The sequence below is a fragment of the Hippocampus guttulatus genome, chromosome 22 (assembly GCF_054856545.1).
Source record: "Hippocampus guttulatus isolate MCC_2025c chromosome 22, RoL_Hgut_1.0, whole genome shotgun sequence".
NCBI classification, from domain to species: domain Eukaryota; kingdom Metazoa; phylum Chordata; class Actinopteri; order Syngnathiformes; family Syngnathidae; genus Hippocampus; species Hippocampus guttulatus.
The window spans coordinates 5,507,899-5,525,379 of NC_141282.1; the positions used below are offsets into that span (position 1 = coordinate 5,507,899).

The 17,481-nt window shown below is 46.4% G+C and overlaps 3 protein-coding genes and 2 non-coding genes across 8 annotated transcripts; all 5 read right to left on the bottom strand.

Moving 5' to 3' along the window:
* Positions 1-864: 864 nt before the first annotated feature.
* ldhba (lactate dehydrogenase Ba) lies at positions 865-5,273 on the bottom strand. Of its 2 annotated transcripts, XM_086103412.1 has the most exons (8): positions 4,411-4,871; positions 3,315-3,450; positions 3,006-3,123; positions 2,743-2,916; positions 2,482-2,655; positions 2,189-2,306; positions 1,608-1,731; positions 865-1,524 (listed from the first exon to the last, which is right to left on the bottom strand). In XM_086103412.1, the coding sequence occupies exons 2-8, from the start codon at positions 3,441-3,443 to the stop codon at positions 1,357-1,359; spliced, it is 1,005 nt and encodes a 334-aa protein (XP_085959538.1). In that variant the 5' UTR covers positions 3,444-3,450; positions 4,411-4,871; the 3' UTR covers positions 865-1,356. The 2 variants fall into 2 exon arrangements, with proteins under 2 accessions (XP_085959538.1, XP_085959537.1); XM_086103411.1 differs by having other exon boundaries at positions 2,482-2,916; positions 4,411-5,273.
* Positions 5,274-7,019: 1,746 nt separating this feature from the next.
* slc25a3a (solute carrier family 25 member 3a) lies at positions 7,020-12,213 on the bottom strand. Of its 3 annotated transcripts, none has more exons than XM_086103132.1 (8): positions 12,050-12,213; positions 11,494-11,660; positions 9,332-9,456; positions 8,883-9,062; positions 8,615-8,796; positions 8,072-8,244; positions 7,809-7,919; positions 7,020-7,469 (listed from the first exon to the last, which is right to left on the bottom strand). In XM_086103132.1, exons 2-8 carry the CDS (start codon positions 11,627-11,629, stop codon positions 7,312-7,314), a joined length of 1,065 nt encoding a protein of 354 aa, XP_085959258.1. In that variant the 5' UTR covers positions 11,630-11,660; positions 12,050-12,213; the 3' UTR covers positions 7,020-7,311. The 3 variants fall into 3 exon arrangements, with proteins under 3 accessions (XP_085959258.1, XP_085959259.1, XP_085959260.1); XM_086103133.1 differs by lacking the exon at positions 9,332-9,456 and adding an exon at positions 10,560-10,684; XM_086103134.1 differs by having other exon boundaries at positions 11,494-11,655; positions 12,050-12,147.
* LOC147186218 (small nucleolar RNA SNORA53) lies at positions 7,567-7,771 on the bottom strand. Its single transcript, XR_015099423.1, has one exon. It is a non-coding gene; the product is annotated as a small nucleolar RNA SNORA53 (small nucleolar RNA).
* LOC147186219 (small nucleolar RNA SNORA53) lies at positions 8,314-8,517 on the bottom strand. The gene has a single exon (XR_015099424.1). It is a non-coding gene; the product is annotated as a small nucleolar RNA SNORA53 (small nucleolar RNA).
* A 120-nt stretch (positions 12,214-12,333) lies between the features above and the next one.
* tmpoa (thymopoietin a) lies at positions 12,334-17,403 on the bottom strand. The gene is made up of 7 exons (XM_086103131.1): positions 17,315-17,403; positions 16,891-17,190; positions 14,669-14,786; positions 14,422-14,571; positions 14,073-14,212; positions 13,355-13,455; positions 12,334-13,217 (listed from the first exon to the last, which is right to left on the bottom strand). The coding sequence occupies exons 2-7, from the start codon at positions 17,131-17,133 to the stop codon at positions 12,809-12,811; spliced, it is 1,161 nt and encodes a 386-aa protein (XP_085959257.1). The 5' UTR covers positions 17,134-17,190; positions 17,315-17,403; the 3' UTR covers positions 12,334-12,808.
* Between the last annotated feature and the right edge of the window lie 78 nt (positions 17,404-17,481).

A 17,481-nucleotide genomic window follows, 5' to 3' on the forward strand; every position in this document is an offset into this window, starting at 1 on the left:
GTAAGCTCGATGTTTCAGGGTCGACAAGCCGCTTTTGATGAATTCCCGCCACAAGAAACCATAGACAATGAACACAAAGTAGATGCTCGATCCGGGTCACTGAGCTGTCACTCAAAAAATCATCAGTTCGTGTTAAAAATTAATCAGCCAATCAGAACGCATTTCTCATCAAACCCACCCAACTGTTGGTGTCATGCGAAATATCGCGAGAGAAAAGTCTGGAAGCGGAAACGAGAAACGATATCACTGATACAAAATAAAAATAAAATAAAAATCCAACAAGATAATTTTCTAGGAAAATTGCACTGACACCAGATATTATAAATGGACTACTAAGAAGGAAAAATACAACTTCGATGTGATTTTAAAAATGTGTTCAGAAATCTCTGCTGGACTGAATAGTTCTCAAATGGTGGTTAAATACAAATGTTACATTTGATTGAAAAAATGTCACAAATCCATCCATCCATCCATTTTCCGAACCGCTTGATCCTCACAAGGGTCGCGGGGGTGCCGGAGCCTATCCCAGCCATCTCCGGGCAGTAGGCGGGGGACACCCTGAATCAGTTGCCAGCCAATCGCAGGGCACACAGAGACGAACAACCATCCACGCCCACACTCACACCTAGGGACAATTTAGAGCGTCCAATCAGCCTGACATGCATGTTTTTTGGAATGTGGGAGGAAACCGGAGCACCCGGAGAAAACCCACGCAGGGCCGGGGAGAACATGCAAACTCCACACAGGGAGGCCGGAGCTGGAATCGAACCCGGTACCTCTGCACTGTGAAGCCGACGTGCTAACCACTGGACTACCGGGCCGCCCATGTCACAAATCAATTTAAAAATATACACAAAACAATCATTGTCCATGGGTTGAATTACTTTATTAAGTAACAATTGATTGCTTGAAAGACAATGTGCTTAGGGTTCAATCACACTTTTGGTGTCTTTTGTACAGACTTAAATGTTCTCTAGAATTTCAGATTAATAATACATGGTACATAGACAAGGAAAACTGCCTATGTGGAGTCTTGGGCTTTGATCCAGACATCAGGTTCTGTTTTGGTCAGTGTGAAAGAGCAACAGGCTCAGGATCCAGTTTGGTTGTGCTTAAAAGTACACCGATATTGACTACTACACACCCACAATGGTTCAATTTATTAGTCATTTAGGAGAAAATGTGCTTGTGTTTTGAAAGCAAAAAGCACCAGCCAATACTTCAGGTTACATGACACCATCCAAAATCACTGACGTTGTGCTTTAAAAGAATTGTGAGGTTTGACTGAGAGGAATCTAACAAGATGACATTGTGCATGATGACAGGTTTCTCTGGATCACGGTGATCTGTCAGTGTTCAAACATCCTTGAGGTCGCTCTGGATCCCCCAGAGAGTGTCAGCGCTCTTTTTTATCTGAGCCACTTCACCGTCCGTCAGGGTCATGTTGACGACGCTGCCTACACCACTGCTATTCAGAACGCAGGGCAGAGACAGGAAGACCTCCTCTCCGATCCCATACATGCCCTTAGTAGACACATGGAGAGTATTTGGACCAAGGTTATAATAATTTGGAATTTCAATTTCAAATGAGCATGCTTGTGTCTTACCTTGACCATGGTGGAAACTGGGTGAACACGGCTCATGTTCTTGACGATGCTCTCTGTCAGGTCGGCCACGCTCAGTCCAATGGCCCAGTTGGTGTAACCCTTCAGCTTGATCACTTCATAGGCACTAGCACACCATGTGGCACTTTGTTAATGTAACGTTTGATGGCATGTGTCTATGGATTCAAAATAACTCAATTTGCAAACAAAAAGAAAATCGTTACCGCTGAGTCTTTTCATCATTACGTGTGAGTGGTGGATGCCCAGCTCTGATTACCCAGTAGCCTGAGCCCTGCTGCATTAAGCCCACAACGATCCCACGGGGCACTTTGTACTAAAAACCCGTCGTCCCCGCTTAGCCTCAAATATCAGAGGCACTCCAGTTTTCCCACAGCGACAGCAGCATCGACTACAATCAATTTATGTATTCACTCTCTTTAAACACAAGGAGATTATTTACCCACCGCTCTATGCTATCTAACCACAGTAGCAGGATAAACATTACAGTGATTAGTAGACATGATTGTTAAACAAATCTCTATACATCCTATATGTGAATATATATACATTTTCACATGGCATACCTGTCCACCACGGCTTTATGTGTGGCCTTCCACTGTTCTTTATCATCATCGCTGCCGATGTCGGGATTCAGCTTCTGCAAATTGACCCCGGCGACATTTGCACCACTCCACACAGGCACTGGAATAGATGAAGCACAATACTTCTCTGGGTTCATCTGAGATGGACTGACGTAAAGTGAGAAAAGTGTGCTGTGGTCTGATGAGTCCAACTTTCAAATTGCGCGTTTTGTTCTCAGGGTCAAGGCATGCTAGATAATGATGGACAGCTGAGCCGATTCATTGCGGAGACTCACCGCTGGTGTCTCCGTGCTCACCCAGCACCCAGCCATTGAACGAGCTAGCATGGATGCCAAGGCGTTCAGCCATCATGAAGCGAAAGCGGGCAGAGTCCAAGTTGGTGCCACTGCCGATGACGCGGTGTTTGGGCAGGCCGCTCAGCTTCCAGGTCACGTAGGTGAGTATGTCCACTGTGAATGGGTGTGTCATCAAATGGCGTCGAATAACAATTGTGTACTGCAACGACTGCCAACCACATGCAGCTGTTTTGTGCCTACCAGGGTTGGACACAACGATGAGTGTGCATTGTGGGCTGTGCTTCATTATCTGAGGGATGATGGACTTGAAAACCTTTACGTTCCTCTGCACCAAGTTGAGGCGGCTCTCGCCCTCCTGCTGGCGGACTCCGGCGGTCACCACGACCAAGCGAGAGTTGGCAGTCACTGCGTAGTCTGGAGGAGCAAAATGAGATCCTTTGTAATGATGAGTGATGAGTAAGCCGCAGAGAGCATGCTAGCCTGTGAGAGCGGTGCGTTCCGACCTTTGTCCGCTACAATCTTGGAAGTCTTGAGGAAAAGGCTGCCGTGCTGCAGGTCCATCACCTCTCCCTTCAGGCGATCCTCCATCACATCCACCAGAGCCAGCTCATCACACAGATCCTTGCAAAGTGAGCACAAGCATCATCAAGTAAAAAAAATAAAATAAACTGAAAAAAGGTGAAAAAAATACACATATAAGCGGGGGATTGCGTCAAAAAATGCCAACCTGCGAATAGGTAGACTTCAGATTTTCTTAGATTTTTCCTGTCTACGTCAAACTGTCACTGTATTTTGTATGCTGAGTGCCTTACCCGCAGGAGGATGCTGATGGCGCAAGCCATGCCCACCTGGCCCACCCCGACCACAGTCACTTTGTTCCTGGGGGGCTCTGTAGAGCTACCCGGCAGAGGGCTGATGAGTTTCTGTAGCACCGACGACATGATGGAGCTGCAGGGAAGGCATGGAAAGGAGTCATTGTTGCCAGATAATGATTTTTCTGACTCCAGTGGTGACTCTTGTCCCCAAAAAGCGACAAACGATGTCACATGCGACAAAAAAAAACAGGTAACACAAGCAGAGATTTTGACAGACAAGCCCAATTGAAGAAAATAGGCTTGTACAGCAAAAATCATCCACCAACTGAACTATGCAAACGTCCTGGATGATATCAAGGTCAAATGCTTGTGCTGGTCACAAAATGGGGACACTCTGCACAGCTGAAATGACTTTCTCATCTGCGGATGCTAGTTATTTACAGATAAACCATCCACTTTGGTGTGATGTGCTTCAAGTCTGTATTGGCCTCCTATGATTAAAATGCATTGCCTGCCAATGATATATTAATATCTTTTAAGAATCCAGACATTAAATCCCAGGTTCGTGTGTGTACGTGTGTGTCTCAATTTATTTATTTGGTTTTTTTTTTCACGTGGTAGAGTAAAGGAGGGTCTGAAAATGGCCCACTGTGTGGTTATAGCGAGGCGGTAAATATGGTAGATTTTGGATTATTTAAGTGCTGCTGATTTTACGTAAGAGGCCACCCATTATGCAGAATTCGAGATTCAATTTTTCCGTGACTGTGTATGATAAGAGATTAATCCGCGACTCGCGCATGGTTTTAGTTAGAAATAAAATAAATCCGCGCAGCGAGCGCACACGTGACATCGCAAATAAATAAATAGCTCGTTATTCCATGATATAGGTGTCGGCTACTGACTGCGCCGCTCACTAACTACCACAAATGGGCCTTTTTTATTTTTTTGTCACGCGTGTGACCAAATAACGTGATGACTGTAACTTGGCAGCGCATTTCAACTCAACGCATCCATCGCTGGTGCGGCGTCGCACACGTATCTCGACAGACCACCGCAACGAACATTCCAATATATCATAGATAGGGAGACTTACATTTTCTGGCGCTTTTAAAATCCGTTATTCGGACGTTGTCGCGGGCAGGTGGTGAGGCTGAGTGGAGGCTGGCGGGGAACTAAAATGGGAGGAGGAAGAGGAGGGTGGCTTGGACCGCCGGGAGGATGCCAATATGGGGGGAATCGTGAGCATGAGGAGTCAGACGTGACGAATTTCAGCCTCTTCTTGCCACGGCAGATAGTGCGGCATTGTCGCCTCAGCTAAATAGTTGAGACAATATCCTAAACAAGGTTGCATTGTCAATTTCAGGGATTAGTGAGCAAAACCATGGCCGGATTTAGAGGATTTTAACACCCCTGAAATATTTGGAATAATTGTATTAAGTGGGCAGTTGGTGCAGTCAGGCACGCAACGCTGGTACTACAACTCCCAGAATGCACTACAACAACTGGGATGTTCCTTACCTGTCGCCGATATTCCATTGACAGCAAAGACACTCATTATCCCTCGTTGCTTGTTTAAAAACAAGAATTTGTCGTCTGAACATTGTATTCTGATTAATATTACCTTTGTGCAATGTGTCACTTTACTGAAAATGGCGTCACAGTGCCAAAGGGTCCAGTCTGTGAATGTCACATGACCAAACCCATAAATTTGACAAATAGGCCGTACCTCCAAATAAGGCCGGTTTCGGCCCTATACCGATACCTGGTGTCGGTACTCACCCATCCTTGTATTCACAGAACATGAAAAACTGTTTGTGACCATCAATTTTCTACCCATAGTCTTGGGTTGAAAAGACCCATAGTCTTGGGTTGAAAATTGTTTGGCCAAGCAAAAGAGCTAAAGCTGGTTGCCATTTTTGTTTTTTGAAAAGTACTTGAGTAAATTTCATGTGTAGCCTCTAATGCGCATTACACCAACGGTGCATGCATGACAACATGTGCCTCTGCACCCCCTGCTGATACTGCCCACGTCACACCATGATGGCGGCGGTGATGCAGGCTGTTGTCCAATTGGACGCAGAGGTCGTGCTCCTCTCCCCATCCAACGGGATTAGAACGGGCTCATCTCTCGAAGGAACCAATCGGCTGCATCGGGAGCTTTTGTGTGGATGTTTGAGTACCGCTGCATTTGAACCATGAAGAGAATGAGAGCAAGAGAGGCTGTTGGAGGGGAGGGGGGGGGGGATTAAATTGGGAGGAGGCGGGGCTGTCGTGCTATTACATAACAACACAAAGAGCGGTCATGGAATGTCTCACGCGATTATTTCATGATCCGCCAAAGCTGTTCTCTATATTCTCATTCACACATGGGCAAAAATGTTGGCACACCTCTGGTAAATGAAAAAATTAAAATAAAATAAATAACAGGAATGAATAAAAATGTAATGAAAACAAATCAATGGAAATCAGATGTTGCTCTTGAATTTTAGGCACTGCACTGTTTGGTGATGTGGAGCGTACTGCACTAAACACGGACAAGAGGAAGAAAAGGAGACAGTCGTCTCAGGAAATAGTATAGTTCTAGTAGGTCCCTTGCCCTGAATCACACAGACCACCCAGAAAGGCCCCATGTCCACGTGACCAGGAGCAAATTCAGTCCGCTCGAAAGCCTCATGGCACGAGGCGCTCACGTCAATGAATGGACGCATGAATGCCCCTTCGCCGCAGCAGTGCCTTTGTTGTTGCTACCTCTTTCTTTTGTCAACGACAGATGCCAGCTTTCCACAGTTTCCATATGCAGATTTCTTAAAACTTCATTTTCGATTCAATTCAGGCATTGCAATACGTCTGCAGGTGTTTTTATTTTTAAATATGGGAAAGCTCTTTGAATATATTTGGCATGAAAGAGTGGAGCTGCCACTGTGGAGTAAAAATATTTTGGCTCATAGTTGTTTTGCGTTATCACAATTTTACAGCAAAAAAACAATATGTGGATCATTTTAGAGCTTGGAAATTTCCTTCAATAGCGGTGGCACAAATGGGCTCCATTTCCCGTGACCTCCCTCGCTAGCATCCCCAGTTAGGTGCATCCTCTTTCCAACAAGGTTGCCAGCATACAAACTGCCTATTTTATGAGCGACCAAATGGATTCTAATGATGGTCGAGTGTGTGTTGCTATGACCCAGGCCAGCCATGCCACCATTAGATGATGCAGATGCCGCTGTTGCGCAGACATCTTTCCACATGTCACACATTAGGCTTCACACGCGTTGCGAAGGGGGGCCAAGGGGCGGTTGATAGTTTTCGGAAATATCACAAAATATGGATATTTCTGACAATACACGCATGTCTTTATGTCCAGCTGGCACATTGAGGCTAGTGTCATTCCGTACACTGCCACCAGCTGGTCTGATGTATTAGTAGCATAAATCATGTGGAGGGAAGATTGCCTCATATCTACTCAATAATTCCAATTTGTGTGATTGTATAAGTATAATCCATACAAGTAGTTTAAAGTGGAGATATTGTGCGTTTTTTCAGTTTCGCTCTGCACTATTTAGGGTAACCACAAACTTTATTGTGGTTAATATATACGATTTAATATGACCTTAATTGGATGTAACATATTTTAATTCACAAGTAAGCAACCTTGTTTTCATTGCACCTGTGTAGGAGTGTGTAAAATTACAAAAGTCCCAAAACTTTCCCAACTGGAAGTGTTTTTAATTTCCATTTTCAAATCACAGGAGCGGAATAAAATCAAACCAGTGTTGCACAACAAAGGAATATTTGTCCATCTCTTGGTGAGCACAGATTGGACACTCACCTTTTTATATCTTTAATATACATGATAGTTACAGCCCCATTCATTGAAACAGCTGGACTGAGGGCATAAATATAGAAAACTGCTGTGCGCGCTGAATGCGAGTTGGGAAACACGTTTTCATCTGTTGGTTGCCATCTAGACGCGTAAGAGGTGGTGGGGTGGGCTTTATTACTCTACGCCAAGCTTCTTCTTCAGGGACTCGGGCATCTCTGGGGGAGGAGGGCGGGGCAGACGGAAGTAGACCTTGACCGAATCATAGATGAACCACTGCAGCGCCGTCAGGGTACCGATCATGATGATACGAGCGACCAAGCCCTTCCACACACCTGCGCAGAACAAAAAAGGCGGATATGCAAAAATACACAAACAGTGTGATTGATGACAACGTACTATTCCATTTCCCTTTGACAGACATCCTGATTAACTGTCCGTCCACCTGGCTAGCAACACTGGGTGATCCCATGTCTGTCGAGGACACGGTTGCCAGTGGCGCGAGTAAGCCGGGGAACAGGTAGACTGCTCTTACACGCCAATGACTCAAGCACCTCCAACAGTACAGCCGGAAAGCTGCAGAGGGGCTCAGCTCAAGAGCACAGCGCCCTCTAGAGGTGGATCTAAGGAGCGTGTCAATCCAAAAAAACGGTTGAAATACTTTTGACACCCACCTTTGGGTCCGAGCCGCTTGAGGACCTGGACGGCGGTGCTTCCCTTCTCCTTGTTCAGCACAGACACCACAGAATCGGCGGGGTGGGACACAATGGCGCAAAACACGCCAGCTGCACACAGAGAGGAAAATGAGTTACTCCAACTGGATTTAAGGGGTTTAAAAAAAACAACAAAGAGGGATGTGTGCATTCTAACATGGCAAACAGTGGGATTCCACTGTGCCAAACTTGTGGGGTGAACCCGAATTTTTCCCGTGACTTACCGATGTAACCAGCCACGAAGGTGACCACCAGCTGCTCGGGTTTGCTGCACTCGCTGCGGGGCTTGGGAACGACATACTTGTAGAGCATTTCCACCGTGCGCTCAAAGCAGGCAAATTTCATCATGGTGTAAGGGATTTGCCTCATCCACAGAGGTACCACGCCCTTGTAGAATCTAGGTCAGATATTGGGGGCAAGACCCGAGACGTCATGGCGCTTTTATTTCATACATCAAGCTATTACAAGTGTCCGTTCCCCTGGCTCGCAACACTGGGCGATCTCCCGTTCACAAAGAACGGGGTTCCGGCGGTGCGGCTAAGCTGGGAAACGGGTAGACTGCTCTCACACGCCAATGACTCAAGCACCTCCGACCGTACAGCCCGAAAGCTGCCGAGGGCGCCCGGCTCACAGCAGAGCGCCCCCCAGAGGTGGATCTAAGGAACGTGTTTTGTCATTGAACACAATTCAATGCCGCAGTTGTGTACCCGCTCAGCCACCAATGTGACCGTTCCACAAACCAATGGGAAGACGACGGCATCACTTACGCCCAGAGACCCTCCTCGGCGTACATCTTGGGGACACACTCTCTAAGGGTGTTGGCGTAGCCCGGCTGGGTCTGGATGCGCACTTTGACAGCCTCCATAGGAGCCAGGGCGATGTCGGCGAAGAATTCGGCGCTGGCTGAGGCAGCAAGGTACAGCGATGTTCTCCACATGTAGGTGTTCTCCTGTATGACGACATCACGGAAAGGCGAGTCCAGACTGGTATTTTTCTTTTGTGTGTGTGAAAGAGAGTTGAGAACACCGCACTCACCTCTCCGAGCAAGTCACTGTAAAAGATCTTAAACACTTCATAGAAGCCAAACTTGCAGAGTCCCTGCATGGAGTAGCCGATGAAGGTGGGGGCCCAGCCCTTAGCCAAGCCTCGGACACCGTCCTCCCTCACGGTTACGGAAAAACCATTGCCGATGCTCTTGTACTTGTCTGGGTTCACCTTGGAGAAGAAAAAAAACTACAGTAAGGACCAAACCAGTGCATTTTCTCCTCAACTTTTTCACCCCCGCAATTTGGCGAGAATTTTTAATCTTTTCGAAAAAGCCTCGGCCATTTAGAAAGCACATTTTAAATTGATCAACATTATGTACAACATGGCTGACTGCGTTTCAAATTAGCCTCATATCATGAGCTTCTGGGTCATGAGTGCATTTTGGAGCCACGACTGGGAATTCTTGCCGAGGCCAAGCTTTAGATTTCCATACAAACCTGCAGACGACACTTGACAAGGTCGAGGGGTACTACCGCTGTGTGCGTGAGGCCGCAGCTCAGGATACCCCCAAAGCCACACAGGGCATAGTACTTGGAAGAGCCAAACTCGCAGCTAAATTCCTCTGTGTGGTAGAAGGGGACAACAAACATGCGACATGCAAAGGGTCACATGCAAAACACAAAAGGGGGAAAAAAAATCAACACCAATTCAGAGCCACATAATGGAAGAGTTGTCAAGAAATCCCCAAATCTTTCGGGACACTTTTCCACTGGATGGTAGTGACGCAACTTTACACGCCTCAAATGATTACATTTCTATAATTGCAACACTGCCTGTTATCGTAAAAAAATGTTTATATTGATGTACAGTAAATATTTCGAAAAAGGTCATTTTAGACAATTAGAGAGTAGCGTTGCATCGAGGCAACTCTGTACCAGGCAGTGGAAAAGGAAGATGACAGTCTCAATTCATATTTTAAAAAAGGACTCTTCCTTTTATATGGCTGTCTCACACATGCCACAATTTGTTGGAACACCCAAAATATCATTGACAAGTGATTCCAGTTTGAACTTGAATGGACCACAGTGATGTTTTCAAAGTCCTGAATCGTACAAAACATTTGAACTTTCATACCTAATTAACAATTAATGTCAAACTGCAGAATAGTCACTGCACAATAGTCATAATTACGCCCGTGAATTTGTGCAACCCATCAGTGTGGTCCAAGATCCCCGACAACAATTAAATCCACATTTAAAACATTTCTTGAATTATTATGACATGTAATGTACTTTTACCTTTCAAATCAGTCTTACCTGACAGGTCAGAGACAACGCTAATAAAATGACGACTCATCATAAATATAATCCGTATCTCGCATTCAAATTGAGACAGAAAAAAAAATTTGTAATGGATTGCCCAGTCAATGTTGATCAATAATCCCTCACAGTCTCGTCTCCTTGACCTACACTCCCCCTCCATTGGCTTAAGAGGAGAAAGGGTCAAATGACATCACGTGCGTGCAAGTCAATCAATGAGGTACGAGGCATGCCGCCATGTAGTGATCACTCCAATCTGCATGCCAGGGTGGGTGGCAGGGGTGGGAATTTCACAACTGGATTGTCTCCATTCTACATGCAAATTCGGAACTTAAAAAAATACGTATAAAAAGGGGGGATGTCATGGATGGAGTTCAAAAACTGACACCAAGCCGAAAAGACAGACCTGCATTCTGCATTTGACCAGATCGAGGGGAACGACTGCTGTGTGTGTGGTGCCACAGCTCACAATCCCACCAAAGCCACACAGGACCAAATACTTCTGAGAGCCAAACTCACAACTGTCTCCCTCTGAGGAAACAGGTTAGATTTAAAGGGAAAACAAATCCATAAGTATATAGCATTAAGATAGATTAAAAAAAACAAAAGTTAACCTGTTGCTCTGACAAACCCAGGGCAGGAATGAACCATTAGTTGCAAACTTACCGGCTTGGCATTTAAAATAGAGCTGCCAAAGCAAAGGGCAACAGTGTTGTCAGAAAATAAAGCAAAGTGACCTCAATTTTCACCAAACTCTCCTCTCCCATCACTAATAACTACACTTATCAGCTCTATTTGAGCCGCCCAACTTGATTATTAGTAGAGGTCAAGCATAAGGACAACACTCTTGACCAAAGTATTATAATTGCAATTACCCCCCCCCCCCAAAAAAAAAAACACGGTATGCCGCTTTTACAACCAGGCCTATTGTGAAACGCCAGGGGAATTTGTTCTCGTTTATCGACAGTGGCCACAAGTCTTCACGGTGAATATGTAACGATTGCAATTAAATTAATTTAGGCCATGTTGACACCGGTATTGCAAAGATTATCCCACGCCCGTTTCAGTTTGACGCTGCACAAAAGGGAGATATCAATGTGTCCTTCCTTGTCCTCCATTAGCAGCTTAGCTTCCGCAAAGGCCTGAGTAGTTGTTTTCACGTCGCTTAAGAGCACCGACTACAAACGTCGAGATGCATTGCACCTCAAATAGTAGCAAGTAAAAATGAAAAAAAACGGGGCCAGGATGAAGGAACAATGTGATAAAACCGGTTGGCTAGGCGAACGCCGCTAACACGAGTCCTGAAGGAGGCGGCCTGCGGAAGAAGGGGGGATCGTTACCGTCTGCCGTGGCGGCTGCTGCTAAGCGGCGCGTCCTCTGCACACTCTGCTGTGGTTCCTCCACTTTCTGGAGGGTGAACAAGGGGGCGCTGAATGGATTGGCCCGGGCCAGCTGTGTCAAAGTAGAGGGATACATGCTGGTGGTCCTGCCTGTCCGCGGAGCTGCGCTGCAATGAGGCAACAAGTTAGCTGTGATCGGATTGAAGCTACAGGGAAAACGACCCACCCACGCCGATCGGCGTGCCATAACGAACACGAAAAGACAACACAAATGTCGCGGCGTTTGCTTATTTAAGACCACCGTCGTTCAAGCGTGTGTCAAAAATACAATCGATCTGCCCTGTCACATACCATGCATGCACTGCTAGCTTTGATGCTACACTGCAATGCTAACTTGACCGCTACAAGGTGGAATGGTTGCTCCGGTGTCAAAACAAGGAAACGAACTATGACAAGATGTTTTCTGGAGTTGACATGCCATAAGATGCCAAGCACACTTTATAACCTTGACGGATGTTGACCGCGTTTGCTTTCGAAGCGACAAATTGGAACTTACTTTGCGTGCGTCTTAAGATGGCGCCTCCACTTAGCTGCAAACCGGCGGCTCCGAAAGAGAGAACGACCCCCCGGTAGAGCTTTGTCCTTTCGTGACGTCACACACCAACCTGTGGGAGGGCTGATTGGCTTCTTCTACGATGACGTTGAATAAAATTGCTCTTTAGTCCACCTACCGGTAGAAGAAATAAATACACCACTACGAGCCGTTATTTAAATGCACATTCCACAGAATCGCGTATTTAGAGTTTGAGTAAATTCAATAATTGTGACGCAAAAACATAATTAGGTAGAATGTAGTAAGACATTTATTATAAAGGGAACATTGAAGAAAAATATTTATAAGGCTTACATTATATTTGGATAATAAGCCTACAAACCTGGCTCAAGTACAAAATAAAATCCCATCTACCTTCAAGGCTACGACTATTAAGACTTGCGCTCAAAGGCAAGTGTGAGAAGCAATCTTACATCCACAGTTAAGTTCAAACACACCATGCAAGTATAAAAAAAAGAGATAAAAATACAGTATTAGTGAGTCCACATCAGTTATGGTAATTTGGGCTTTAATATAAGTGGCTGGCTTTGTCGTGATTTCAAAGGATGGGCCAACATCCAGTCAGAAAAGAAATGAGGAAACAACGTAGACAATGATCATTTCATCATTTCGGACCATCTACGAAGAAAAAAAAAGGTGATTCACAGATAAATGTAAATGTTATGAGCATTCAGTCCTCCCCGACTACCTACACCCTAAACTTTATGCTTTGCTGCTACTGGCCAAATGGGAGTCAGCTGTTGAAAATGGGTTCATGGTATTGGTTTCCATGGCTTGGTAAATAAAGAACATGAAAGCGGCACCTACTGCCACGAGGAGCACCTTTTTCCACAGAGACATTCTCGGATGCCCCACTTTTGTTGGACCAGAAGGGGGAGGTGCAGACAGAAGCGCGGTCGCGCTCGTGCTGGACAAGCCTTTCGAGGAGGAAGAGTTTGGCAAGCTGTTGATTCTGTTGATAACGTGGCTCTCCGTGTAGGAGGAAGAGGTGGAGCTGCTGAGGCTTTTCGTCACTTTGGGAGAAAAGAAAAGAGAGTTCTCGGCATTCCAGAGATCGCTGGAGATCACCGGGCGACCGGCGGCTCCCCGGATTGGCCGCCTGCAAGTGGCCCTAAAAAAAAAAGAAACAACTTGTGGTTCAGGTCTTCCAGTTGTTGACAACTCCACAGCCACACACAGAAAAGCAGTAAAAGGCATTTAAAAGATTTTTTTTTAAATGAAAGCATTCCTAAGTACTCAAGTACTTACATGATGCCTGTTGGACTATTGACATCACTGACAAAGAGCTCTTTAAGAATATCGTTCTCGTCCACTTTGGGGGTTTGGTCATGGGCTGCTATCTTCTCCACCTGAATAGACAGAGAAATTGAGAGGATTGCGGACTATTTTTGCTAATGGAAAGCAGAATGTTGACAAGGCCACGAAGGTCAAGGCAGCAAACCCGTTGCGTTCAACATTCCAATTTTAGAGGCTTTTTTGACGCAGAGTGAAACACGGGCGACGATATCGCGAGCAGACGGCAGGGGTTAGAGCGAAAAGTCAGCCATGAAAAGAATCTGCCGTGCCGTGGAAACGGCTAATCCGCGTCATGTGCTTCCCGTCTGACATACGGCGTGGCTTGAAAAGGGATTTGAAAAAGAACTCTATAATGGGAGTGACTGCACTGTACTCGAGCAAAAAAAAAACAACAAAAAAAAAACAAACTTCCTTTGCAGCGTGGAGATAAATTCTAATAAAACCCAGCTGGGTCCCCCATCCTGCCCAAATCAATGTCAATGACAGCAGTGAGTGTGCAGCACGTTTTCTCCTCTCTGACACGAAAAAACTTCGAGAAAGGAACTTTGACCCGTTTCATCACACACTCCACCAGAGCTTGTAGAATAATGACGGCAGAAACTCTGAAAATGACTATGCTAGCAGCAACAACGCATAATAGGCAATTACCGGAGGGGGAGGAGCTACGTACCGTCTTGTGCTCGCTGGTGCGAATGCGGGTCACGAGTGGCATCTTCCCTCGGCTCCGAACTGGCCTCTCCACCACCGGAACTGGTTCAGGTTCGGGTTCAGGTTCAGCCACTGGCTCGGGCGCCAGTTCAGCTGTGACATCTTTAAAAAAAAAAAGATTAGGATACAAATCTGACCTCTTTGAGCCACACGAGAGTTGGTATGCGCGATGCAAAAGACGCCGCTGCGTTTTCAACCCATCATAATGAACGCAATTTCAACGAACTCCTCTCCGGTTACGACATTTGCCACGTGGAAAAAGTGGGCGGGGATTCAAAGAAGCGATGTTAAGGCGGGCCGCAGGGGCTTACCGTCCTCCTTGTCGCTGTAGAGGTCCGATTCGGAGTTGCCGTTGTGGTTGACTTGGATTTCGTTCACCACTATCTTTGTGATTGTCGCCTGCGCGGGGCCATCATCGAGGAGCTTCTGCAGCTTCTTCTCGTACAGTTTGCGCGTTGATGCTGTGCAAAATGGACATGCCGCTTGTGAGTTTTACCGCCTGTGTGCGGTGAGTGACGTGGGGGGGGGGCGCACACAGTGTGCGAAAGAGGCGCTCACCAACAATCGGGCCGGCATCGACTCCGTGTTTGAGCAGCTCGTCCCTTAGGTAGTCGTCAGTCAGGGCGGTCACGTCCAACTCGTCCGGCAGAATCCTGTCCGTCTTCCTGGGCGCTTTCTGCGAAGAACACGGCAGGACTGAAATGGCGCGACAAGCGATTTTGTTTCCTCCCGTGACCTTGTTGATGTTATGTCGAGCATGGGACATTTTAAATTTGTCCCGCAGACCGAGGAATTAACACAGTGTCGCCTTTTTTAGCTGCGTTAACGTTCCAAGAGCACAACGCCTCTCCAAATTGTCAGATTGGAAAATTGAGATGCCAGGATACTAAACGTTCTTTTTTCGCAGTTCACTTTGAGTGACGGGATGTAAAATCATCTTCCGCGCACCGCTACCCCATCACACACCCTCGGTTGAAGAATGTCCACTTTGCGCTTCATTTCCTGAAGAATGTGGCCTCATGGTTTTCATGAAGCAGAGCTAGACGAATATCTTAACAATTCCTGAAACGTGCGATCAACTTTTCAGCTCGACACCTGCAGCACTCTGCTGCACGTAATGACTGCATGAGGCAGAGTTGAAGGGGCGGTCTTGATTTGAGCTCCGGCCAAGTTTTTTTGTAATCACAACAGTCTGGCTGAGGAGAGCAGGGGGGGGGGGGGGGGGGGGAAAGGAAGGCAGAACCAGCCCGCGTTTCCCTCCGCTGCGGAGCACGCCCTCGCTTTCAGGGACATAACTAAACCCTGAGGTCATTAACTGGATGTTAGCCCGCAAGCCGTATAGAGCAAAGCCCCGTGCAAGCGCCATCGGCTTTTCCTTTGTAGCCCCTCTTTGCAGCCCCCAAAAAAGAATCATACATCTTATTTCTCCCAAAACGCTTCACTCCTCGCTTCTCAGCTTTTTTGGCGCGTGATGGGGTCGCCGGTGGGAGGAGCAAAAAGTGGAAATGGAGGAGCGAGGAACAAGGAGGCTGCAAATAAACCAGATCGAGGAATTTCCTTCCAAGCGTAACCACTCATCTCCTGCAGCTTGACGACTTTTTACGAAGAGGAGGAGGAGGAAAGCCTTCATGCATGACAATCTGCACGGGGTTCAAACTCCGCCTTCAGATTACTATTTGAAAAATTTGAGGAATGAAGTGTGGTGCGGATGTCTTTGTGACAGGGAACAACACGACTAGAACATTTAAAATGTATAATTTAAAAAAATGATACATCAATCAAATAAATCCACCCAATAAATCCCCCTCACATGAACGGGAAAAGGTGCGCTTTTGGCACCTGCCCGCACAGATGTCTTTTAAAACTTAACACCACAAATAGATCGAGTAGCCCCCACAGGCAGCCAAATATGGCACGTGCGACATGTAATTTTATACTCTCAGCTCATTCAATCCTCATGTCAAGTGGCGCTCCGAACAAGAAAAGTCCATCAACTCAGTGGGCATCTCAAGAAACAACTCCACAAGTGTGCTTTCATTTTCAGGAGAAGATGAGCTCCAGAATGCACAGAATGTGCAGAGTCAGGAACATCAAGACGAAATACTTGCACTTGAACATTAAAAATAAAATAAAATAAATAAATCAGGCAGAAGAGTGACACCCAAATGGGATTTCTGGCCAGTTTGCAAACGTCTGCTCGGTTGGCTTTAGAAGTCACGCGAGCCCCTGCTTCCAGGAGTGAGGAATGCAGGCAGCTGTTGACGGAGGGGGATTATTACCGAGGAACGTTGACAATTTTCGAACCAACACAAAACCCAGATTCACGCACGAGCTGTCCACACTAGCGGGTTTACGGATCTTCCACATTGGGTTATGTGTTTTACATAACCTCTTGTGGAAACAGCCACCGTATTGTAAAACTAATGCCCATGCCAACTGACAAGCTGGAGAGGGAAAAACCTTCAGCTGTGAAGTGCCATCTTAAAAACGGGGGGTGGGGGGGCACACTCATAGAAACCACTAGAGGGCCACGACAGCTGACATGAAATTTAAACCCAACAACAAATGGGCCATTCTGGCCAGAGTGAATTTTCAGAACAAAAACAAATGGACTTATAATGACCAAACGTCACGCGTTTAACTTGTTTGGAGGTACAAAGTTGAAGCAAGCATTCACACCAAAACTTGCTCCATATGGTTACAGTACGTGTCTTTCGAATTGAATTAAAACACGTTGCGGTTTTACAATTGTGAGCCAAAGGCTTTCCCAAAGTACTCACTTTGCCCGATGAGCGATTTCTGCTGGAGACCACGGGCGGGGGCAGCTCCTCGTCACTCGAGAAGCCGTCCCAAGTCGCGGCGGCGACATGTTTCTTGTTCTGCGCGGTCAAATTCTCCAGATAAAGCTGAACGTAGACGTCTTTGTTGTGGTTGCCGGTCGGGAGCTCCACGTTGTGGGCCAGCAACTCGCTCTTAAGCTTGTCTTTGGTGAGCTGCGACGGGTCGTCCATGTATTCCGGCATGTCGGCGTGCGAAGACAACAACCGGGGTGAACAGGCTAGCTTACTCCGAGAGAAATTCTGGGAGGAAAAAAAAGCGGGAGAGGTTGGTGAGATGAGAGCGGCTAACTAGCGCCTCTTACTGGAATTATTCCACAAAGAAGGATATTCGCAGTTAAAAAGGATTAAAAAAAAGACTTGTAACCTGAAGTTGCGGCTTCTTTCTCTGTCCTAATGAAGTCACGTTTTAATAGGCGGTTTGCGGAAAGTGGGAAGAAGCTCCTTCTGCTTGGGTTTCGGGGGTTGGCAATCAACTTTTGGTGCATTAGCGCCACCTTGTGAAATGGAGTTCGAAGGACAATTTTGGGTTAG